Source organism: Staurois parvus, unplaced genomic scaffold (assembly GCF_062004578.1).
Source record: "Staurois parvus isolate SC_StPar_1 unplaced genomic scaffold, SC_StPar_1.0 ptg000276l, whole genome shotgun sequence".
NCBI classification, from domain to species: Eukaryota; Metazoa; Chordata; class Amphibia; order Anura; family Ranidae; genus Staurois; species Staurois parvus.
This window is the reverse complement of record NW_028318072.1, coordinates 1,263,231-1,289,392: the sequence shown is the minus strand read 5'-3', so window position 1 is coordinate 1,289,392 and position 26,162 is coordinate 1,263,231. Positions and strand designations below refer to the sequence as shown.

Genomic DNA, 26,162 nt, shown 5'->3' with positions numbered 1-26,162 from the left:
AGTTGGAACTCTGCACTGCTGTCCCGTCTGTGTGCGCTGTCTCGACTGTGTGCGCTGTCTCGACTGGGGAAGAAGGTATACCCTTTACGGAGGGCCGACAGCAGGACCTTTTTGACCAGAGCATCATCAGTATAATGAATGTTTTTTTTACTGGGGGTCTGTGCAAGTGGAGGTGTCTGTACTGGGAGTCCTGCACAGGATCATTCTCTACTGGGAGTGTCTATCCTTAGAATGTCTGCACAGGGGTGTGTCCATAGTTAACTGCATTGAAGCACACTACCATACTTTGAAGAGCACTGTGTTGGCAAATTATTAAGCATTTAATATCTTTGATGTGAAAGTTTTACGGAGCTTTTATACTGTTCCCTCACCCCCTAGACGTGTCATCCTTCACGGCTGGTTCCTCACATAGGTCAATCACCGTTGGAGGCCGATTCTTCTAGTGGGCTGAAGGAGTTGGAACTCTCTACTGCTGTCCCGTCTGTGTGCACTATCTCGACTGTAAAACGGGGAAGAAGGTATACCCCTTTACGGAGGACAGACAGCAGGACCTTTTTCACCAGAGCATCATCTGCATAGTGAGGTCCATCCTTCTAATGGGCTGGAAGAGTTGGAACTCTGCACTGCTGTCCCGTCTGTGTGCGCTGTCTCGACTGTGTGCGCTGTCTCGACTGGGGAAGAAGGTATACCCTTTACGGAGGGCCGACAGCAGGACCTTTTTGACCAGAGCATCATCAGTATAATGAATGTGCGTTTACTGAGGGTTGTCTTTACTGGGTGGGTCTGTAGTGAAGTCTTTAGTGTGGGGTCTGTACGGGGTATGTCAATTGAAAGGTCTGTACTGAAGTGGACTGCCCAGGGTGGATCTGTACTGTGGAGGTTTAAACTGAGGGGGGCTCTACTTGGCTTTTTTGTACTGGGAAATCTGTATTGTGGATGTGTACTGAGAGGGGACTGTACTGAGGGAGTGCTTACTGAGGAGGGTCTGTGCAAGGATGTCTTTACTGAGGAGTGTCTATACTTTGGGGGGGAAGGGGGTTACTGGGGTATCAGTACTGAGGGGTATTTGTAGTGGTGGTTACTAGGGGTCTAAACTAATGGAGGAGTTCTGTGATTGGGAAGAATCTATACAAGGTGGGCCTTTTTTGCATAGTCTAGGTCAGTAGCCAGAAGTGCACCTGTAGCTCTTCTACAGCTTGTGCCTATCTGCCCTATATCCACTAGAGCATTATTATTTTTCAGAGTAGAGTAGGGCCTGGCCAGAGAGGGATTACTTTGACGCAGTTGGCCAGCTTAAACATGTATTGATATACATGTGAACTAAAAATCCCTGTTGAAAGTTTTTTAGAAAGGGTGCAGAGCAGTGGGCACAGGGTTCATTCAGAATTTCTAGTCCTTACCGAGGGGGGTCTGCACTGGAATGTGTTTACTGAGGGGAGTCTATACTTTGGGGCATCTGTACTGGGATGTCTGCTATGAGGGGTTTTTTTTACTGGGGGTCTGTGCAAGTGGAGGTGTCTGTACTGGGAGTCCCGCACAGGATCATTCTCTACTGGGAGTGTCTATCCTTAGAATGTCTGCACAGGGGTGTGTCCATAGTTAACTGCATTGAAGCACACTACCATACTTTGAAGAGCACTGTGTTGGCAAATTATTAAGCATTTAATATCTTTGATGTGAAAGTTTTACGGAGCTTTTATACTGTTCCCTCACCCCCTAGACGTGTCATCCTTCACGGCTGGTTCCTCACATAGGTCAATCACCGTTGGAGGCCGATTCTTCTAGTGGGCTGAAGGAGTTGGAACTCTCTACTGCTGTCCCGTCTGTGTGCACTATCTCGACTGTAAAACGGGGAAGGTATACCCCTTTACGGAGGACAGACAGCAGGACCTTTTTCACCAGAGCATCATCTGCATAGTGAGGTCCATCCTTCTAGTGGGCTGGAAGAGTTGGAACTCTGCACTGCTGTCCCGTCTGTGTGCGCTGTCTCGACTGTAAAACGGGGAAGAAGGTATACCCCTTTACGGAGGGCCGACAGCAGGACCTTTTTGACCAGAGCATCATCAGTATAATGAATGTGCGTTTACTGAGGGTTGTCTTTACTGGGTGGGTCTGTAGTGAAGTCTTTAGTGTGGAGTCTGTACGGGGTATGTCAATTGAAAGGTCTGTACTGAAGTGGACTGCCCAGGGTGGATCTGTACTGTGGAGGTTTAAACTGAGGGGGGCTCTACTTGGCTTTTTTATACTGGGAAATCTGTATTGTGGATGTGTACTGAGAGGGGACTGTACTGAGGGAGTGCTTACTGAGGAGGGTCTGTGCAAGGATGTCTTTACTGAGGAGTGTCTAAACTTTGGGGGGGGGGGTTACTGGGGTATCAGTACTGAGAGGTATTTGTAGTGGTGGTTACTAGGGGTCTATACTAATGGAGGAGTTCTGTGATTGGGAAGAATCTATACAAGGTGGGCCTTTTTTGCATAGTCTAGGTCAGTAGCCAGAAGTGCACCTGTAGCTCTTCTACAGCTTGTGCCTATCTGCCCTATATCCACTACAGCATTATTATTTTTCAGAGTAGAGTAGGGCCTGGCCAGAGAGGGATTACTTTGACGCAGTTGGCCAGCTTAAACATGTATTGATATACATGTTAACTAAAAATCCCTGTTGAAAGTTTTTTAGAAAGGGTGCAGAGCAGTGGGCACAGGGTTCATTCAGAATTTCTAGTCCTTACCGAGGGGGGTCTGCACTGGAATGTGTTTACTGAGGGGAGTCTATACTTTGGGGCATCTGTACTGCGATGTCTGCTATGAGGGTTTTTTTTTACTGAGGGTCTGTGCAAGTGGAGGTGTCTGTACTGGGAGTCCCGCACAGGATCATTCTCTACTGGGAGTGTCTATCCTTAGAATGTCTGCACAGGGGTGTGTCCATAGTTAACTGCATTGAAGCACACTACCATACTTTGAAGAGCACTGTGTTGGCAAATTATTAAGCATTTAATATCTTTGATGTGAAAGTTTTACAGAGCTTTTATACTGTTCCCTCACCCCCTAGACGTGTCATCCTTCACGGCTGGTTCCTCACATAGGTCAATCACCGTTGGAGGCCGATTCTTCTAGTGGGCTGAAGGAGTTGGAACTCTCTACTGCTGTCCCGTCTGTGTGCACTATCTCGACTGTAAAACGGGGAAGAAGGTATACCCCTTTACGGAGGACAGACAGCAGGACCTTTTTCACCAGAGCATCATCTGCATAGTGAGGTCCATCCTTCTAGTGGGCTGGAAGAGTTGGAACTCTGCACTGCTGTCCCGTCTGTGTGCGCTGTCTCGACTGTGTGCGCTGTCTCGACTGGGGAAGAAGGTATACCCTTTACGGAGGGCCGACAGCAGGACCTTTTTGACCAGAGCATCATCAGTATAATGAATGTTTTTTTTACTGGGGGTCTGTGCAAGTGGAGGTGTCTGTACTGGGAGTCCTGCACAGGATCATTCTCTACTGGGAGTGTCTATCCTTAGAATGTCTGCACAGGGGTGTGTCCATAGTTAACTGCATTGAAGCACACTACCATACTTTGAAGAGCACTGTGTTGGCAAATTATTAAGCATTTAATATCTTTGATGTGAAAGTTTTACGGAGCTTTTATACTGTTCCCTCACCCCCTAGACGTGTCATCCTTCACGGCTGGTTCCTCACATAGGTCAATCACCGTTGGAGGCCGATTCTTCTAGTGGGCTGAAGGAGTTGGAACTCTCTACTGCTGTCCCGTCTGTGTGCACTATCTCGACTGTAAAACGGGGAAGAAGGTATACCCCTTTACGGAGGACAGACAGCAGGACCTTTTTCACCAGAGCATCATCTGCATAGTGAGGTCCATCCTTCTAGTGGGCTGGAAGAGTTGGAACTCTGCACTGCTGTCCCGTCTGTGTGCGCTGTCTCGACTGTGTGCGCTGTCTCGACTGGGGAAGAAGGTATACCCTTTACGGAGGGCCGACAGCAGGACCTTTTTGACCAGAGCATCATCAGTATAATGAATGTGCGTTTACTGAGGGTTGTCTTTACTGGGTGGGTCTGTAGTGAAGTCTTTAGTGTGGGGTCTGTACGGGGTATGTCAATTGAAAGGTCTGTACTGAAGTGGACTGCCCAGGGTGGATCTGTACTGTGGAGGTTTAAACTGAGGGGGGCTCTACTTGGCTTTTTTGTACTGGGAAATCTGTATTGTGGATGTGTACTGAGAGGGGACTGTACTGAGGGAGTGCTTACTGAGGAGGGTCTGTGCAAGGATGTCTTTACTGAGGAGTGTCTATACTTTGGGGGGGGGGGTTACTGGGGTATCAGTACTGAGGGGTATTTGTAGTGGTCGTTACTAGGGGTCTATACTAATGGAGGAGTTCTGTGATTGGGAAGAATCTATACAAGGTGGGCCTTTTTTGCATAGTCTAGGTCAGTAGCCAGAAGTGCACCTGTAGCTCTTCTACAGCTTGTGCCTATCTGCCCTATATCCACTAGAGCATTATTATTTTTCAGAGTAGAGTAGGGCCTGGCCAGAGAGGGATTACTTTGACGCAGTTGGCCAGCTTAAACATGTATTGATATACATGTGAACTAAAAATCCCTGTTGAAAGTTTTTTAGAAAGGGTGCAGAGCAGTGGGCACAGGGTTCATTCAGAATTTCTAGTCCTTACCGAGGGGGGTCTGCACTGGAATGTGTTTACTGAGGGGAGTCTATACTTTGGGGCATCTGTACTGGGATGTCTGCTATGAGGGGTTTTTTTTACTGGGGGTCTGTGCAAGTGGAGGTGTCTGTACTGGGAGTCCTGCACAGGATCATTCTCTACTGGGAGTGTCTATCCTTAGAATGTCTGCACAGGGGGTGTCCATAGTTAACTGCATTGAAGCACACTACCATACTTTGAAGAGCACTGTGTTGGCAAATTATTAAGCATTTAATATCTTTGATGTGAAAGTTTTACGGAGCTTTTATACTGTTCCCTCACCCCCTAGACGTGTCATCCTTCACGGCTGGTTCCTCACATAGGTCAATCACCGTTGGAGGTCGATTCTTCTAGTGGGCTGAAGGAGTTGGAACTCTCTACTGCTGTCCCGTCTGTGTGCACTATCTCGACTGTAAAACGGGGAAGAAGGTATACCCCTTTACGGAGGACAGACAGCAGGACCTTTTTCACCAGAGCATCATCTGCATAGTGAGGTCCATCCTTCTAGTGGGCTGGAAGAGTTGGAACTCTGCACTGCTGTCCCGTCTGTGTGCGCTGTCTCGACTGGGGAAGAAGGTATACCCTTTACGGAGGGCCGACAGCAGGAACTTTTTGACCAGAGCATCATCAGTATAATGAATGTTTTTTTTACTGGGGGTCTGTGCAAATGGAGGTGTCTGTACTGGGAGTCCTGCACAGGATCATTCTCTACTGGGAGTGTCTATCCTTAGAATGTCTGCACAGGGGTGTGTCCATAGTTAACTGCATTGAAGCACACTACCATACTTTGAAGAGCACTGTGTTGGCAAATTATTAAGCATTTAATATCTTTGATGTGAAAGTTTTACGGAGCTTTTATACTGTTCCCTCACCCCCTAGACGTGTCATCCTTCACGGCTGGTTCCTCACATAGGTCAATCACCGTTGGAGGCCGATTCTTCTAGTGGGCTGAAGGAGTTGGAACTCTCTACTGCTGTCCCGTCTGTGTGCACTATCTCGACTGTAAAACGGGGAAGAAGGTATACCCCTTTACGGAGGACAGACAGCAGGACCTTTTTCACCAGAGCATCATCTGCATAGTGAGGTCCATCCTTCTAGTGGGCTGGAAGAGTTGGAACTCTGCACTGCTGTCCCGTCTGTGTGCGCTGTCTCGACTGTGTGCGCTGTCTCGACTGGGGAAGAAGGTATACCCCTTTACGGAGGGCCGACAGCAGGACCTTTTTGACCAGAGCATCATCAGTATAATGAATGTGCGTTTACTGAGGGTTGTCTTTACTGGGTGGGTCTTTAGTGAAGTCTTTAGTGTGGGGTCTGTACGGGGTATGTCAATTGAAAGGTCTGTACTGAAGTGGACTGCCCAGGGTGGATCTGTACTGTGGAGGTTTAAACTGAGGGGGGCTCTACTTGGCTTTTTTGTACTGGGAAATCTGTATTGTGGATGTGTACTGAGAGGGGACTGTACTGAGGGAGTGCTTACTGAGGAGGGTCTGTGCAAGGATGTCTTTACTGAGGAGTGTCTATACTTTGGGGGGGGGGTTACTGGGGTATCAGTACTGAGGGGTATTTGTAGTGGTCGTTACTAGGGGTCTATACTAATGGAGGAGTTCTGTGATTGGGAAGAATCTATACAAGGTGGGCCTTTTTTGCATAGTCTAGGTCAGTAGCCAGAAGTGCACCTGTAGCTCTTCTACAGCTTGTGCCTATCTGCCCTATATCCACTAGAGCATTATTATTTTTCAGAGTAGAGTAGGGCCTGGCCAGAGAGGGATTACTTTGACGCAGTTGGCCAGGTTAACCACTTGCCGACCGCGCATAGCCGAAAGACGGTTTCACCGCGGCCGGCCAGTTCTGAGTGGACGTCATATGACGTCCTCCCAGAACGCGCTCTCCTGCGCGCCCCAGGGGGCGCGCACCTGGCGATCTCCGTGATCGCTGTGTCCTACGGACACAGCTGATCACGTGATGTGGTGAAAGGCCGATCCCACCGGCCTTTTACCACGTGATCAGCGGTGTCCAATGACACGCTGATCACAGGAAAATGCAAGTGCCGGTTCTCGGCTGCACTTTCCTCATGCTGTCAGATCGTGAGGAAAGTACTGCCGAGAACCGGCAGTTGTCAGAGCGGGGATCGGCACCGATCATCAGGGCACTGATGATCAGTGCCCTGATGATCGGTGCCCAGCAGTGACCCCCGCAAGTTCCGATCAGCAGTGCGCCCACTAGCCCCGCCCACCCATTCCCAGCAGTGCCCCCACCTGTGCCCAGCAGTGCCCCCACCTGTGCCACTCTGCAGTGCCACCTACCTGTGCCCAGAAGTGCCACCTACATGTGCCCAGCAGTGCCACCCACCTGTGCCCACCCACCTGTGCCCACCAGTGCCACCCACCTGTGCCCACCAGTGCTGCCAGTCAGTGCCACCAGTCAGTGCCCAGGGGTTGTGCCAGTCAGTGCCGCCAGTCAGTGCCCAGAAGTGATGCCAGTCAGTGCCGTCTATCAGTACCCATCATCAGTGTCACCTATCAGTGCCGCCTATCAGTGCTGCATATCAGTGCCGCCTATCAGTGCTGCATATCAGTGCCGCCTATCCGTGACCCCTAATTAGTGCTGTCTATCAGTGCCGCCTATCCGTGCCACCTCATTAGTACTGCCTATCAGTGCCCTTTAGTGCTGCCTATCAGTGCCCATCAGTGCCGCCTATCAGTGCCCATCAGTGCCGCCTCATCAACGCAAATCAGTGAAGGAGAAAAAATACCTGTTTGAAAAAAAAAAAAAGTTTGTTTCTTTATAAAATTTTTCAAATTTTTTGCACTTTTTTTAATTTATAGCGCAAAAAGTAAAGCGCCCAGTGGCGATTAAATACCACCAAAAGAAAGCTCTATTTGTGAGAAAAAAATGATCAAAATTTCATATGGGTACAATGTTGCATGACCGCGCAATTGTCAATCAAAGTGCGGCAGCGCTGAAAGCTGAAAATTGGCCTGGTAAGGAAGGGGGTATAAGTGCCCGGTAGGCAAGTGGTTAAACATGTATTGATATACATGTGAACTAAAAATCCCTGTTGAAAGTTTTTTAGAAAGGGTGCAGAGCAGTGGGCACAGAGTTCATTCAGAATTTCTAGTCCTTACCGAGGGGGGTCTGCACTGGAATGTGTTTACTGAGGGGAGTCTATACTTTGGGGCATCTGTACTGGGATGTCTGCTATGAGGGGTTTTTTTTTACTGGGGGTCTGTGCAAGTGGAGGTGTCTGTACTGGGAGTCCTGCACAGGATCATTCTCTACTGGGAGTGTCTATCCTTAGAATGTCTGCACAGGGGTGTGTCCATAGTTAACTGCATTGAAGCACACTACCATACTTTGAAGAGCACTGTGTTGGCAAATTATTAAGCATTTAATATCTTTGATGTGAAAGTTTTACGGAGCTTTTATACTGTTCCCTCATCCCCTAGACGTGTCATCCTTCACGGCTGGTTCCTTACATAGGTCAATCACCGTTGGAGGCCGATTCTTCTAGTGGGCTGAAGGAGTTGGAACTCTCTACTGCTGTCCCGTCTGTGTGCACTATCTCGACTGTAAAACGGGGAAGAAGGTATACCCCTTTACGGAGGGCCGACAGCAGGACCTTTTTCACCAGAGCATCATCTGCATAGTGAGGTCCATCCTTCTAGTGGGCTGGAAGAGTTGGAACTCTGCACTGCTGTCCCGTCTGTGTGCCGTCTAGACTGTAAAACGGGGAAGAAGGTATACCCCTTTACGGAGGGCCGACAGCAGGACCTTTTTGACCAGAGCATCATCAGTATAATGAATGTGCGTTTACTGAGGGTTGTCTTTACTGGGTGGGTCTGTAGTGAAGTCTTTAGTGTGGGGTCTGTACGGGGTATGTCAATTGAAAGGTCTGTACTGAAGTGGACTGCCCAGGCTGGATCTGTACTGTGGAGGTTTAAACTGAGGGGGGCTCTACTTAGCTTTTTTGTACTGGGAAATCTGTATTGTGAATGTGTACTGAGAGGGGACTGTACTGAGGGAGTGCTTACTGAGGAGGCATGGATATCAGACAAGAATGCCTGGCTCGCAGTCTCCGCTCTAATTCACCCCCAAGGTGTTCTACTGGGTTGAGGTCAGGACTCTGTGCAGGCCAGTCAAGTTCCTACACCCCAAACTCGCTCATCCATGTCTTTATGGACCTTTCTTTGTGCTCTGGTGTGCAGTCATGTTGGAATAGAAAGGGACCATCCCCAAACTATTGCCACAAAGTTGGGGGCATGAAATCGATCAAAATGTCTTGGTATGCTGACGCCTTAAGAGTTCCCTTTACTGGAACGAAGGGGTCAAGCCCAACCCCTGAAAAACAACCCAACACCATAATCCCCCCTCCACCAAAATTTACACTTGGCACAATGCAGTCAGGCAAGTACCGTTCTTCTGGCAACCGCCAAACCAAGACACGTCCATCGGATTGCCAGACAGAGAAGCGTTATTTGTCACTCCAGAGAACATGTCTCTACTGCTCTAGAATCCAGTGGCGGTGTGCTTTACACCACTGCATCCAATGCTTTGCATTGCATTTGGTGATGTAAGGCTTGGACGCAGCTGCTCGGCCATGAAAACTCATTCCATGAAGCTCTCTATGCACTGTTGTGCTATCTGTAGGCCACATGAAGTTTGGAGGTCTTTAGCTATTGACTCTGCAGTTTGTCGACTTCTGCGCACTGTGTGCTTCAGCATGCGCTGACCCAACTCTGTCATTTTACATGGCCTACCACTTTGTGACTGATCTGCTGTTGTTCCCAGTTTCTTCCACTTTGTTATAACTAACAGTTGACAGTAGAAAGGAAATTTCACGGATGGACTTATTGCACAGGTGGCAACCTATCACTGTAACATGAATTTACTGAGCTGTTGAAAGTGACCCATTCTTTCACAAATGTTTGTAGAAGCAGTCTGCATGCCTAGTTGCTTGATTTTATACACTTGTGGCCATGGAGGTGATTAGAACACCTGAATCCAATGATTTGGAGGGGTGTCCCAATACTTTTGGCAATATAGTGTATGTTCCAATCATGTACCAACCATTTGATGGCAACAGTCCTGTTTTTTGTTTTTTTTTATGTCCCTCAAACATGATCATGCATTCAGAGTGACACACATTTGCCTTATTTACTAAGATTCAACTGCTAAGAGAATAGTCAATACTCCTTTGAATCCCATGTGAGGGACAGCAAGGAGACAATGGTGTGTGTCTGGGAATACTTCTGCATTACAAGTAGGTGATAAATAGGGGTTCCCAGATCATTGACCAAAGGCAGGTTGGTACAGATAATAGTTTTTCTTGAGGGCATTAATAATACGTACTGTGACTTTTGAATTATGATGGATCAAGGGTGTTCGCCGTTGACAAGCATAAGGCAGTACAGCTAAATGATCAGCTTTTTCAGTGGAGGAAGGAGTTCTTTCACCCTGGGAGAAGATTAACAAACAGATGTGTGTTTAATACTGGTAATACAAAAAGATCATTTTAAAACACTGCCGTTTTTAAGTGTACAAGTTTCAATGATGGTTTCTTTAATTCATTCAACACATTTATTGTACTTCCTCGGCTCTCAAGTGCACTTGACAAATGAGATGGGTTTTGGTTTTACTCCACCAGTAAGACAGAGCACTTGTTTAAAGGATAAGTTCACCTTTTGGAACATGTTGCATGTTCTACCCATTTTAACATGGTTCTTTAGCTGCAGCCTTTCCCCTGATCCCTTCCCCCCTGTGACAGCAGGAGGGGGATCTTCTCCCCATGCCCCCGGTCACAATTTGAAAATAACAAGGCCGTGCAGGGCTCCGACAACACTATTTTCTGCGAATGAACGCCTACAAGTACCATCGGTCATTGTGGCTGACGGATAGTAGTTTTCAAACAACTGTAAGCACGATAGTGAGCACTCTTGTAGTCCACTGAGCTTCCTGCTCTCAAGTAACTGCCTGTCAGTATGGGGAACAGGCAGACAGCTCTGCAGGGTCTGCAGGAGCCTGAGACTGCACCCGTGATCTGCAGATTTTTTTCAGAAGCTGAAATTATCTTTTAAGCATAATTAACTTCATCAGTTTGGGGTTTTATTCAAACTACATATATACTTACATGTATTCAAAACAATAGTCACTTTCCCAGCCCTGGTCATTTTGGATGTCTAGAAATAACACATCACTTGGACATCAATTACCAAACTGCCTTTCTTAAAAAGGAAGGTGTTTATTTGCTGTTTCAACTGGAAACCATTACAGTTTTAATTTAATCCATCGTGGCCTGTAGGGCACATTAGCCGTCCGATGTGGCTCGTGACCTCAGACCTTGGCAATTCAAGGGATGGCTGCAAAGACTCTGATATAGTGAAGGCTACAGCATTGGTTCAGAGCATTGTTGGCTGGTCACACCTTAGCGCGAGATTGGGATTAATGGTGATCTGGTTAATAAAAAATGTGCATATTCCAACTGGTGAACCGTGCCCAATCATTTCATTCTGGCCCACAACTGGTTACCCAATCACTTAAGTGGCCTGTGTGCTTCAAAAGGTTGCACACCCCTGATTTAACCCATTTCCACACCCTCCCAGCAACCCTTTATCTGGCTCTTAGGCTCAGATCACAAAAAAAAAAAAAAAATAATAATAATAATAGAAAAAAAAAGTTAAAAATTAAAAAAAAATTTTTTTTTTCCTTTTTCCAAAACGGGTCATTTTGGGGGTTGCTTGTACTGTCTTTTTTCAGGCCTCAAGAAATGAGCAGTTCGCATATCTAGACTGATCGATTTTCAAATACATATACCATAGTTTGTGGACCAACTTTCACACAGACTAAATAATATACACTTTTTTCAAAATTTACAACATTTTTTAATTTATAAACATTTATTTTGGATACAGCGCTGCACGACTTGGTAATTATCAAAGTGTGACAGCTGAAAGCTGAAAATTGGCCTGGGCAGGAAGGGGCTGAAAGTGTCCAGTACTGAAGTGGTTAAAGACAACAGTTCCTTTCATCTCTGGGCATTACTGTTAAGCTCAAATATCTTTACTGCTCTATCCTTGGCACATGTGCAGAGCGCACTCTCCAGTGGTTCAGTATTGCTGGGAGAGCAAGTACTGAGCATGTGCCTCTTTTTTAAAAACAGAAGTGCACTGTTTTGGAGCTGAGAACAAGCTTCCAAACTCTGCTGTGCCCCAGAAGCTATTAAAGGACAAGCAAAGATAAGCAATATAGGAGAACATCAAACAGGCCAAAGGCTTGTTTACACATGCGTCACTCTGTGAAAAGTGATCTGTGGTGGATCGCCTTTCACAGAGCAGTGCATGAGCAGCTGACAATAATTCCAAAGACTCCTGAATGTCTGTTTTTTTTTTTATTTGACAGCCCAATAGGACGGTTTGAATGGGAATACTCTGCCACAACCACAAGCCTAAAGTTTAGCTCATAGTCGCGGCAGGTCCCATTCACTTGAATGTGTAGCATGTGGTGAGGGTGCTGCCTGCCCCAATGTACAGGGGGATGATTTTTGCCACAAAGCGAAGCATCGCAACCACAGCATAAGGGAGTAGTAAAAACATGGAAGTTTCGCAGACATTTAATTTTGCAGGGAAGTAATCTTTTAAAGCGGAACTTAACTCTGAGCACCACAAACTGAAAACACTATTTAATTCATTTTTAAAGCTCAAAGCAAACTCACAATCCATGTCTCCATGCTTTATTTTGTTGAGAAGTCACTTTGAAAAATACCATCCTAGCATTTCTAGCTGCAACCAGGGCAGATGATTCATGTAGTGTTTACGTCCGGGAAACCATCTACCCTTAGCTCAGGCATGGAGGAAAAAGTGTATGTTTAGCTGAGAAAGCCCCTCTTCCCCTCCTCCAGATGAAAGAAAAATAATCTCCATGAAGACTCATGGGATGTATGACATAATTTTGACCTAGGCCAGGAAACAATTGAAGACATGTAAAAAAGTTTAAAACTCAAAAATATAACATACCTCCCTATCTGCTTAATAATGCTAGCAGCATAAGGATTAAAATAGTTAATACTGATTGGGAGAGTTTAGTTCCGCTTTCTAGAAAACAATGCTGTAATTACCTGTAAGTAATGCCTGGCTTCCACTGACAGAGGCTCTCCTGCACTCATGCTCTCTGTGAACCAACTGATGTCCAGGAAATGTGGAGATGTCTGTCCTCCTGCACACTGCACCTGTCTTCCAGTCTTCTTCTCTATCCAGCTGAGGACATCAGTAAGCGAATTCTGCTCTGACACTACATGTGTCACTGCACCACTGCAAAACCAACCAGCTACGTTACACCGTTCAACAAAACTCAGACACTACAACATTTCATAAATAAATAAAAAGAGATATACCCGTGAATTAAAAAAAAAAAAAAAAGAAGAAGAAGAAAGCAATCTGCCTTTATCCTTGCTTAACAAACTGGAAGATACATAATCCATTTAAAGATTGCAATAACACAAAATAGCAATCTAATATTATATTTATTTTATTATAATACATAATAGCTAACATACTGTATCTGGTAACCTAATGGTGTCTGCCTGTAAGAACAGTCATCGATGAAAATCGTGCTGTAAGTGTTAGTCAGCACCATACTCGAATTGAACAGACCTCCTGACTGGTCACAGTATATAACATGGATAAGACACTGTTATGTCATCAGAACTTCCACAAGCTTGTCATCGAGTGAACAGCTTCTTTTGTTGTATGATCACATAGATAACACGTTGGGGCCATGCAGGGACCCATCATAAGTCATGTGATAAACAAACAGTGCAAACATTTAAAAAAACATTAATGCACCAACAGAAACAGAGTCCTCCCAGTGCCCCTGGTATCACGATTTCATAAATCTGTCAAAATGGTGTAGACAGAGTAGAAAACTATTGCAAACACAATATCTACAATATATTTACATATATGCACAGCAGAACTATTAAGTTAGAAACAGATTTAAATAACCCTTTGGTTTCAGCACATCTGAGTGACCTGAATAGAGATGACATATTCCGCTACCCCGTTAAAATGCAAGAACTGTATGAAGCCATGCAAAATAATTCACATACAGGTCCAGTGTAGGTGTATGCGTGCAAGCAGCCCAACAGCTGACTAAAGAGACCAGCAGCTATCTGCGCATGTGTACTAAATCTTGTCCTTGCTAGGCAACCAGGACCAAGCATTGGTAAACACTATGTAATCCAAAAAGGATCAAACTTTTTAACGTTGGGGTGTCCTGAACCGAAGACCTGTAAAGCAGCAAAAGAAAAGAACACAATGAAGGCAGCATTCCAAAAAAGAAACAAATCAGGGAAAAGCCAAATAGAAGAGAGAAATTCCTATGTCTCAGTGTCGTATCCAAAAACGATCAATAACCCACATATTCTAAAATAAAAAAATGTAACGTATAAAAGTATATAAAGGCTATCTATAGCAATGCTCTCAAATTACATGCATGCTATGTATCTACTGAACAATGGGCAATATTGGTCATGATCTAAAAAGCAGAAGGAAAGGAGTAGAAGGGAAGCAAAAAAAAAAAAAAGACAGAATAAAACACAGTGCCAAGTGAATCAGTATGTAGTCAGAATGGAATGGTCATGCAGAAAGCAAGATAATAAAAGGGTAATGTAAGCACCAAGACATACAGTGGTAAGGTGTATAAATCCAAAATGCCTCGCAACATAAGAAAAAGCTACAGGTATCTCTGTTCCCACTCCTTGATAGTCGACATGTTCTATAACTATCCCACCACCAACGCATGCGCCTAAGGTTATTTTGCGCTAAATATACCATGACAGGCTTGCCTAAAACTAACAAGTTCTCCCTTGGCAATTCTTGCCAATGCCAAATATGTCCCTTCTATTTCACTGGCACCATCACTTAAAAGGGCCTATTTTTTTGCCAATGTATGAAAGAGTACAAGAATTGCAGTCCTTTAACAATATCACCACTACTTTTACGAGACATTATCTGGGTTTGCATGGGCATCTGGTGCACACAGTGTTTTTATATCATTTTGTGGCTTTTGAGGAGTACATTTAACCGCTTTAGCTCCGCCCCATAGCAGAAATACTGCTATAGGGCGGCAGCTGTGCGCAAAATCACGTACATATACACATTATTTTGCTTTTCCGGGCAGGGAGCTTGCACCCTACCCGTGCCGCAATTAGCAGCAGTGACTGTCAATCACCGGGTCCCGGCCAGTGATTACTTGCCGGCGCCCGGTGACTACCAAGGATCTCCGACGGGGAAGGGCAAGGGAAACTGTTAGTAAACAAAAAACTGTTCTCCCGGTCAGCTCCGACACACTGCTTTGCATGGCTATACACAGTGAAGCACAAACACAGAACATAATGTAAAATGACAAACAGCACACACTTTGATCGCCCCAAACGTTAACCCCTTCCTGCCCAGTGCCATTAGTACAGTGTCAGTGCTTTTTATTAGTACTGATGTCAGTGACACCAAGTCAGTTCCCCCCAGTGTCAGAATGCCTGCCGCAGTCCCTCTATAAGTCCCTGATCACCACCATTACTAGTATAAAAAAAAAAGCCCAGTATCTATACCGCCATTTGGAAACGCTATAACTTTCACGTAAACCAATTAAATTTACACGTATTGGGATTTTTTTTTTTTTTAGCAAAGACATGTAGCAGAATACATTTTGACCTAAATTTATGACAAAATTTGATTTTTTTAATTTTTTTACTGGACATGTTTAATAGCAAAAAGTCAAATATATTTTTTTTCCTCAAAATTGTTGTTTTTTTTTTTTATATAGCGCAAAAAATAAGAAAAAAAGCACACAGGCGATCAAATACCACCAAAAGAAAGCTCTATTCGTTGGAAAAAAAGGACATAAATTTAATTTAAGTGCAGTGTTGCATGACCGCGCAATTTGTCAGTTAAAGTAACGCGGCGCCATAACGCAAAAAATGGCCTGGTCAGGAAGGGGGGTAAATCCTCTGGAGGGCAAGTGGTTAAAAGAGTCATTAGCCCACACATTCCCTGCATATACCTCATAAAACAGGTCATTGTTCTTGCTCATCTTCCATCCCTTTTACTAAAGTCTTGCCTTGTATCCTCACAGATGCTGTATAGCAGGCTCTTTCATCTGCCTCCAGCAGGGACGCTTTCTGAAGTGCCGGAGGCTGTGAGAAGGAGCGCCTGAATTGCTACCTGTCTCTCTTTCTGACTGCAGGTCCCTTCTACCAGCAACATTGTAGACTATGTGCTCTCTGTCAGAACAGCACTGAACCTGCTGTGCACCACCATGATTCCTTTGCTACATGGACCCATTATGAAAAAAAAAAAATGAACAGTGTCTTTTCTTTTTAATGACAGGTATTGGTGCCCAGAGTTTGCCTGTAAATATGTGAAACTTCTTTTACTGATGTAGTGCCTCCATTTGAAACATACCTGTACTCCTGTACCACAGTGAAGCCTTTCCTCTGTGCCAGTGCTGTAAGGAAGCCTCGTCGTGCTGTTCCCATCCTTCGCTCCACCAACAATATGCAGACCCCAGGGAATAAGCCAGCTGAAGCTTCTAGATCTCTGGGAACTGGAATTTCCTTCTTTCTCTTTTTCACAGGGATCGAAAACATTGCAGGGCCTAAGTAGACTAAAAACACAACAGGGAATTAGTTGAGGTTCATTGTCAAACTGATCGGCATGATAAAACTGACAGCCTAAACTGTCAGTGCACACTTGACTTGTATAATTTGACTGCAGGGTCACCTGAAGTATTCCTGAAGCAGCTGTGCAAGTAACTTTCTGGTGGTTGTTACTTGTATATAAAACACACACACTTTAACCGCTTCCCAACTGAATACGGCTACAGGGCGGCACGTATATACATGTGATTCTGTATTTCTGGGTAGGGGACGCGTGCAAGCCGCGCACGCTCCCTACCCACGCTGCCATTCGCGGCCGTCAATCACTCGACAGCGCCCGATGATTTCCAAAGATCTCCGACTGAGAGGAAAACTGTTTTGTTTACAGTTCTTCCTGCCAGCTCGTGCACACTGCTTTGGATGGCCATCCAAAGCAGTGTGATTACAGTGAAGCACACTGACATTGCCCCCTAGTTAAAAAAAAAAAAAAAAAAAACCACTACCAGCACACAGTTAACCCTTTGATTGCCCCTCATGTTAACCCCTTCCTGCCCAGTGCCATTAGTAATGTCAGTGCTTTTTTTTTTCAAGCACTGATCTCTGTATTGGTGTCACTGGGGATGTCAATGACACCAAGTCAGTTCCCCCCAGTGTCAGAATGTCCGCCGCAGTCCCGCTATAAGTCGCTGATCGCCACCATTACCAGTAAAAATTAAAAAAATCCCAGTATATATACACTATTTGTAAACGATATAACTTTCATGTAAATCAATTAATTTACACGTATTGGGATTTTTTTTTTTTAGCAAAGATTTTGGCCTCAATTTATGACGAAATTTGATTTTTTTACTGGACATGTTTAATAGCAAAAAGTAAAAAAATTGTCAGGGTTTTTTTTTTCTTTTTATAGTGCAAAAAATAAAAAAAACGCACAGGCAATCAAATACCACCAAAAGAAAACTCAATTTGAGGGAAAAAAAGGACGTAATTTCATATGGGCACAGCGTTGCATGACCGCACAATTGTCAGTTAAAGTAATGCAGCGCCATAACGCAAAAAATGTCCTGGTCAGGAAGGGGGGGGGGGGGTAAATCCTCAGGAGGGCAAGTGGTAAAAAACAGGTGTTTTTTGTTACGGTACTGGATACATATAAAATATATTTTCAAAAGAACACTCTTTGGTTTCAGTTTTCAGCCAAGTGCATGTTGAATTTCGGTGCACAACTAATGCAGACACCTTTTTACTCTGCAACATTGTTCTGCAATTTTTTATTTAATTATTTGTTTTTAATTAAATTTTTTTTTATTGACGAAAGTAAAGGAAACAAATGCCTCACTGACTGCCCATGTGGTCCATACTCAAGAGGCAACAGCAAAGGGCACATTTTTAATTGCACTTCTCAGTGAGCAGCCAATCACACCTATGTCCTTTGGAAAAGCACAGCAAGACACCAGCATGGTTTAGCAATAGGAGTTGCTCATACCTTAGCACTGGTCCAGCTGTGAAAAGTAAATTCCTGCATGCAGCAGCTTGTGTGTGCTTACAAAGGGTGCAGGAATTGTCATCCTTGTCAGACATTTATCACAATGCTAAGACTACACCAAGAATGGCCAGCCCATGCGCCCAGGCAGAAATAAAGGCTGTCACATACATCACTGAGTTCAACATATTCTCTGCACACCTACCAGGTGTCTATTAAAATAAGTTCCCACACAATATGCAAATTGACACGCCACTGCAAAGATGATTCAAGCAACAAGCCATAGTGTTTGGGTAATGAATGAGCAATAATAAGCTTTCTGAAGTGTCAAGAATTGTTCATGTAACCTTTGACGAACGAGAGTAATAACTAACAAAGGGAACAATCTTTTCACTTCATATATGTTGAAGGGGTTTTAAACCATTAGATCTGTACAGGTGAAAAAAGTCTGCTTATTTTTTCCTGCGTACAACAAAAACACGATCCTTTAGAAATATTATATAAGTGGAACAGAAAAGAGAAGTGTGGGATATAAAAAAAATAAACAAACATACATACTCATGTATGTAGCTGCAGCATCAGTCCCCTGTTGGCTCTAAGACGGAGAACTGAGCGAACACGACCACTGATCACTCAGCTCTCAGTCTTCATTGAGCAGAGAGCAATGACTGTCAGTCACTGGCTCTGTGCTCTACCCCTCCAGTAATCAATGGAGTGCCGACCTATGGAGGGGGATGTAGCAGCTGGCACAGGCTTTTAGTGGTGTGCTGTGAGGCTGAGCCAGCTGCCGGTCCAGGCATCTGAGTGGATCCCAACATTAAAGTCAAGATCTTTGTAGAGCCTGGACTGCCTCTATGACGTCAGCCAACAGTGGACTTTAACTCGCTATCAGCTGACTCTGGATCACAGGAGTGCAGAAAAAAGTGACCCAGTAGGGAAGTTTGGCCAAAAAGCTTTCATCCACCAGCTCCGTGATGTCATCATGGAGGAGTGGAAGAGGACTCCGGTGGGAACCTGTGAAGCTCTGGTGAACTCCATGCCCAAGAGGGTTAAGGCAGTGCTGGAAAATAATAGTGGCCACACAAAATATTGACACTTTGGGCCCAATTTGGACATTTTCACTTAGGGGTGTACTCACTTTTGTTGTCAGCGGTTTAGACATTAATGGCTGTGTGTTATTTTGAGGGGACAGCAAATTTACACTGTTATACAAGCTGTACACTCACTACTTTACATTGTAACAAAGTGTCATTTATTCAGTGTTGTCACATTTTTTAACCCCATTATGACAGGTGATACAAAAAGCATGCTGCTGCTACTAAATGCCTTAATGGCAGCAGGCAGAGGTATCTGGTATCAAGCTACCTGTCTATGACTCTGTCATGCATAATATATTACAGTCCTGTCTGAAAATCTTTGATTATTTTTTTCTTTAAATAAAAATTTCGATCTCTCTGTCTGATATGTACCAGATTCAACCTCTAATAGTGTATATCTCTTCTGTCTAGTATTCTCAGAGTGGATTAGATATTTTGTTCCCTAACCATATAGCTGGTTATTTATACAGTGCTCAAAAAAATTAAAGGAACACTTTATAATCAGAGTATAGCATCAAGTCAGTTAAACTCCTGCGATATTGATCTGGTCAGTTAAGTAGCAGAGGGGGTTGTCAATCAGTTTCAGCTGCTTTGATGTTAATGAAATTTACAACAGGTGCACTAGATGGGCAACAAAGACAACCCCCAAAACAGGAAAGGTTTTACAGGTGGAGGCCACTGACATTTTTTTCCCTACTCATCTTTTCTGACTGTTTTTTACTAGTTTTGCATTTGGCTAGGGTCAGTGTTACTACTGGTAGCATGAGGAGATACCTGGACCCTACAGAGGTTGCACAGGCAGTCCAATTCCTCCGGGATGGCACATCAATACATGCCATTGCCAGAAGGTTTACTATGTCTCCCAGTACAGTCTCAAGAGCATGGAGGAGATTCCAGGAGACAGTTACTCTAGGAGAGCTGGACAGGGCCGTAGAAGGTCCTTAATCCATCAGCAGGAGCAGTATCTGCTCCTTTGTGCAAGGAGGAACAAGATGAGCACTGCCAGAGCCCTACAAAATGACCTCCAGCAGGCCACTGGTGTGAATGTCTCTGACCAAACAATCAAAAGCAGACTTCATGAGGGCCCTGTGCTCACTGCCCAGCACCATACAGCTCAATTGGCATTTGCCACCAGGTTGCACCTCAGACTGTCCAGGAGCTCAATGATGCCCTGGTCCAGATCAGGAAGGAATTACCCCAGGACACCATCCATTTTCTCATTAGAAGCATGCCCCGATGTTGTCAGGCATGCATACAAGCATGTGGGGGCCATACAAACTACTGAGTACCATTTTGAGTTTCTGCAATGAAATTTCAGCAAAATGAACTAGCCTGCTGCATAATTTTTTCGCTTTGATTTTCGGGCTCGTTTTGAATACAGTCCTCTGTAGGTTGATAATTTTCATATCCATCAAACAATGGGGCATTCTTACATTCCTAACACATTACACATTCCATATCAGTATAGATATCCAACATGATATTTTTCCTCATTGAGATCTGATGCGTTTTCAAAGTGTTCCTTTAATTCTTTTGAGCAGTGTATTTACCACTACATATAGTAGATAGTTAAGAATAAATTGTATTTTTTTTAAACTTTACACATTAACTAAAATTATATCCCACACTTTAAGGTTTTTATCTAATTTAAATAATACTTGGCCAGCTAATCGAATTATTACTTGCAACCCTATTAAAGCCATCCCTGACTTTTTTATCTACATGTACTGTAAAGTAATTCATTCTCAAAGGTCTTCAAAGATCACAACAAAGACTCTTAAGTTGGTTTCTGCTGGTTTCTTAATGCTCAGAAACATCTGCTATGTGTTTACATTAGAGAGCAGGCAGGCTGCCAAGATTCTGTGTAATATGTTGTATATTTTACACACATTCATGGGCCAAAAAAAGTTTTATTAATGAATGCATTTTAAAAGAATAACAAAAGTTTTACTCAAGTTATTTTTGTAAATCAGCAGGATGTGAGTCAGAACAAAAAAGAAAGAACTTTACAAATGCAAAGTTGCTTACATCAAATCAGAGTCCCCATCATAATTCCTTAAAATAACAGCACAGCTGTAGCAGGGCAGGAGTCGGGAGACTGAGCAAGTCTGGATGGAGGAGGCTTCAGCCATCACAGGTCGCTAGGATGCTGGCAATCTTAGCAAGCAACAGCACAGTGGGAAAAACGTACCCAGGTGGAGGGTAAGTGAAGACTGTGCACATAAGCTGCAGGCTAGGTGAAATCTAGCAAGCCACGAGACCAGGGGGCCATCGTTTTGGGACCCCTGTAATAGAATGTAATTGGGAAAAAAATAAGATTTCAGTGCTCTGTAGTGAATTTTTAAGACTCATTTCTCCACAATGCCTATAGTTACAAAGGAGATTGAGGACTTGTTCTAAAAGTGCATTTACAGTACCGCTTGCTCAGCATGTATAAATACTTTGTGTGTAGTCTGTGCACAGTTTTATTTGTGGAATTCCAACTAAAAAGCTACATTTCAAATACATACTATTTATCTGCCAAAATATCTGTCTGGCTACGATACACATAACATGGCAATCTTAAAGTATACATGGCTCAATTTGAGAATGACGTTATACATGTTATTTTCAGGTGAAGGTCAACTTTAATTATGTGAGCAGGAATGCATACAGCCCTAAACATATGTACCACATGGTAAATGGTCCATCCAAAGCTTATTTCCGTCAGTCCTAGATTTTGACAGCAGGGCTGGAAGCTACACCTGAGCTTCCTGGGGACACAAAAATGTAGGCATTTGCACATGATCTAGACGCCCCATATGCTTTTAATCTAAGGGAAATGTTAAATGGGCAGTTCTTCAGCAGAATCATCCAGCCAAGAGAACCATTTCCCCTAACAGAGTCATTCTTTTGCTTGCACAGAATGCTGCAGAATCTCATTCACTAGCAAAAGAGTGACTTCATAAGAACAGGTAAGTGGTCTGTTGGTGACCCTGGCGCTGGGGAGTTGTCACTAGTCTTTCTATTGACCACTTATCTGACAAGCCAATTTGACAGGTGCAAGGGTGTGGGAAAGTGGCCCCAAACCCCAAACGCAAGCTGTACTGTATGTGTTAAGGGTCACTCACCCACACCCCAGTTAGATTGGAATAATAAGCTGTGTCCATGCAACTGCTTTGTTCCTCTACACCAGGGGTATCAAACTGGTGGTACTCCAACTGTTGCGAAACTACAAGTCCCATCATGCCTCTGCCTTTGTAATATTTGTAACTGTCAATCTTGCAATGCCTCATGGGACTTGTAGTTTGGCAACAGCTGGAGGGCAGCCAGTTTGACACCGGTGCTCTACACTGTTTCACACAGGCTTCAGCTTGTATAAGAGCAGTGTGAACAGCAAGCTTTGACAAAGCATTTGAAGAGCTTTCAGCAAGCTTTGCTGAAGCTTTTAAAGTACCATTTATGTCCAGTTTGTAAATGTTGAACACAGATCCTAATGGTAGTGTTGATTGCCACTTTAAGCAAGCTGCTAGCAGGCTTTCAAAAAGCTTCAAGACGCGCTGAAGCCTGCTAGGAGCTTGTTTAAAGAGGCCATCAACACTCCCATTAGGATCTGTGTTCAACATTTACAAACTGGAGCTGAATGGTGCTTTAAAAGCTTCAGCAAAGCTTGTTGAAAGCTCTGCAAATGCTTTGTCAATGCTTGCTGTTGACAATACTCTTATAAAAGCGGAAGCCCATGGGAAACAGGCTTTACATTAACTGCCTGCATGCAAGCTGTATAAACACGTGGCCCTTTAACAGACTGCGGGCCTCATTGCTGGTCTCTCCCACTAGAAATCCAGCCTCTGGCAAAAACTTGTCAGCCATGGGACAGCTGAAAACTGCATGAAAAACTGCATGAAAAACATTCACCTATTTCCATGTATTGCTCCCTTGATGACCAGATAAGGCAGGCATCCTTTCTTAGCTGATAAATGCTATAGAGTGTAAGGCAAGCCATAGATAACGCAATTTTCTTTCCTGCAACAATGGGTCACAGGAAAGAAAATCGCTCAATTCCCCCAACAATACAGGCAGGGTTGATTGGAGGAATCCCTCCCACTGAGCCATTGTGTTCTCCCAGGAGTGGGGGGGTGTCCCTACTGGGACAACACAATGATTATTGCTAGCCGCTATAGCCGCTGTCAATAATCGCATGCTAGAAATCTGATAAGTTGTTGGATCGACTTGGGTTTAATCAGCATGCCCATATATGGATCGAATCTCAGCCGCTCCCTGCTGAACTGGCCAAAATTTGAACCCTCTATGGATGGCTTAAAATGGAGTTCCAATCGTTTTTGTGATTATTAAGTCAGCAGCTACAAAAACTGTCGTCCCTTCTCTCCCTGGCGCCAGCATCACAACTGTGGGAACCAAGCTGTGACAGCTTTCTGCTTCACAGCTGGGAGCCCACTGCGCATTCACGAGTAGTACTGCGCATCCTGATTGGTCCAGCAGTCTTCTGGGACCTGTGAAGTGTCCCAGAAGACTGCAGGAGGAAGGAGGGGGGCCGAACGTCCATCTCACTTCACTGCGACAAAAAGTACCAATATGTCAGGAAGGGGGAGGCAAACAAGCAGAGATTCCACTTCTGTGTGGAACTTTGCTTTAAGTCACTAACAAGGCAAAATCGATTTGGTAATCAAATCGGTGATGGACCAACCCATGGAAGTAGTCGAGAATCTCACTTTTGAACCTGCCTACTGATTCTGTCACTTGTAAAGTTGGCCACAGACAGCTCAAATGTTTGGCCAATTCCTAATGAACTGGACGAAATTCAAACCACAGATGGGCCTGCAAGCATGACCTAGCTCAGGGGTAGGCAACCTGCGGCTCTCCAGCTGTTGCAGGACTACAAGTTCCATCATGCCTCTGCAAGTCATAGCTGTAACTGTCAGTTCTGTAATGTTGCAATGCCTCATGGGAAATGTAGTTCCACAACAGCTACAGGTTGCCCACCCCTGACCTAGCTCAACAAAAGTCGATTTTAAAATCCAGTAAGCTTGGTGGAAAATGACTGCACCGTCAGATGGAATCACCGATCGGCAGCACCGCAACGGAATACAGGTCACCAATGGAGATTCCTTCATCCACATGATCAGCATAAATGGGTCAACTGACTGACTTCTCACCAGCCAACTCTTCACCCGCTTGCTTGGGGAATGCGGCCATCTTTCATGCTACACCCTAAATATGGGTGTGGTCTTAAAGGTGAACTAAACCTACAAGCAAGCTGAAAGCAGGCTACCCTAGCCCAGTGACACAGACTTTTCAGGCTCAGTCATACTGTAATACACAATATAATATACCCAGCTATAGCATGTTCACTGCAATGTGTGGTAAGACACTGTAGGTGTGCACTGCAATGCAATCATGGCGCCTCATCTGATGTCTACTGTCTGCTGCAACCCACCCGCTGTACAGCACATCCCAACACACAGGGCATGTGCTCTGCACAGTCACTATGAGGTGCATGGATAGGAATGCATGTTGACTACCAAGAAGTGCACACTAGGAGCTGATCACTACTGACACAAGCTGCTTCCTGACTGGCTGCCTTAGATGCACATTGGTGCTGTATACACTGAGCTCACACAGCCAGGACTGTACACCTCCATATACAACCACCTTACCACCCCCCAGTTACAGACTGGGCTCCACACATTGCATAACACCCTCAGGCCTCCCTCCATCACAGACCAAAGCCAACCTTGTCATACATGCACACCACTGAACACATGAAATCCCCTACCCCATGTCCTCATACAATGACACCCCCAATTCTGCCCTTTGGACACTCACTACATCCTCACACACTTAGCCCTGTTTTCTCACCCCACTGTGCAGCCAAAGAGACTTCCGGTTCCATCACCACGCCCACTAAGCAACTAGCCCGCCCACAGAGTTCGCGTCAAGGTACGGCCCCGCCCCCTATGCTAATAAGTCTTGGGTCAAGAGACCTGGTACCGGTGAGCCACACTATTAGCCCCGCCCACAGAGCGGGTTGGGGAAAGTGCGAGTACATCCGTGCAGTTCTCCTTACGGCCGGCAGGGAGACTGTGTGAGAATGGGAGGGGGCATGCGCAGCTGTGTACACTACTGTATATAACACTGTACACGAGTCTGTATATAGCGCTGTACACGAGTCTGTATATAGCACTGTACATGAGTCTGTATATAACACTGCACGTGTGTAACACTGTACATGAGGCTGTATATAACACTGCACGTGTGTAACACTGTACATGAGGCTGTTTAATACTGTAAAAGTAAAAGGCTGTATACAATACTGTATATGTGAGAGGCTGTATACAATGGTGTACATGTGAGAGGCTTATACAATAGTGTATATGTGAGAGGCTGTATGCAATAGTATATATGTGAGAGGCTGTATACAATACTGTACATGTGAGAGGCTGTATACAATGGTGTACATGTGAGAGGCTGTATGCAATAGTATATATGTGAGAGGCTGTATACAATACTGTACATGTGAGAGGCTGTATACAATGGTGTACATGTGAGAGGCTGTATACAATGGTGTACATGTGAGAGGCTGTATACAACTGTGTATATGTAAGAGGCTGTATCAGGGGCGGACTGACCATTTGGAAACTCGGGCGCTGCCTGAGGGCCCGGGGTCAGTAGGGGGCCCCATGAGATGCCCCTGGTACCTTTTTCATAGGCTTTTTTGAGTTTGGGCAAGGACACAGGGGCCCCATGATCCCCTATTGCCCGGGGGCCCCATGAGTTGTCAGTCCGCCCCTGGGCTGTATACAATGGTTTTCATATGAGAGGCTGTATATAAAGGTGTATATGTGAGAGGCTGTATACAATACTGTACATGTGAGAGACTGTATATAAAGGTGTATATGTGAGAGGCTGTATACAATACTGTACATGTGAGAGACTGTATATAAAGGTGTATATGTGAGAGGCTGTATACAATGGTGTACATGTGAGAGGCTGTATACAATACTGTACATATGAGAGGCTGTATACAATAGTGTATATGTGAGAGGCTGTATACAATGGTTTACATGTGAGAGGCTATATACAATGGTGTATATGTGAGAGACTGCATACAAAGGTGTATATGTGAGAGACTGCATACAAAGGTGTATATGTAAGAGGCTGTATACAAAGGTGTATATGTGAGAGGCTGTATACAATAGTATATATGTGAGAGGCTGTATACAGCGGTGTACATGTGA

General features: G+C 44.6%; 1 protein-coding gene across 2 annotated transcripts in view; it reads right to left on the bottom strand.

Moving 5' to 3' along the window:
- LOC149458768 (DNA-directed DNA/RNA polymerase mu-like) overlaps positions 1-24,856 on the bottom strand; it is a 175,457-nt gene extending 150,601 nt beyond the window's left edge. For both annotated transcript variants that reach the window (XM_089681693.1, XM_089681694.1), the window contains exons 1-4: positions 24,784-24,856; positions 16,157-16,358; positions 12,814-13,006; positions 10,053-10,157 (exon numbers count right to left, since the gene is read on the bottom strand). In XM_089681693.1, coding sequence (XP_089537819.1) covers positions 10,053-10,157; positions 12,814-13,006; positions 16,157-16,358; positions 24,784-24,817 — 534 coding nt within the window. In that variant the 5' untranslated portion in view covers positions 24,818-24,856. The remainder of the gene's footprint in view (positions 1-10,052; positions 10,158-12,813; positions 13,007-16,156; positions 16,359-24,783) is intronic.
- Positions 24,857-26,162: the final 1,306 nt, after the last annotated feature.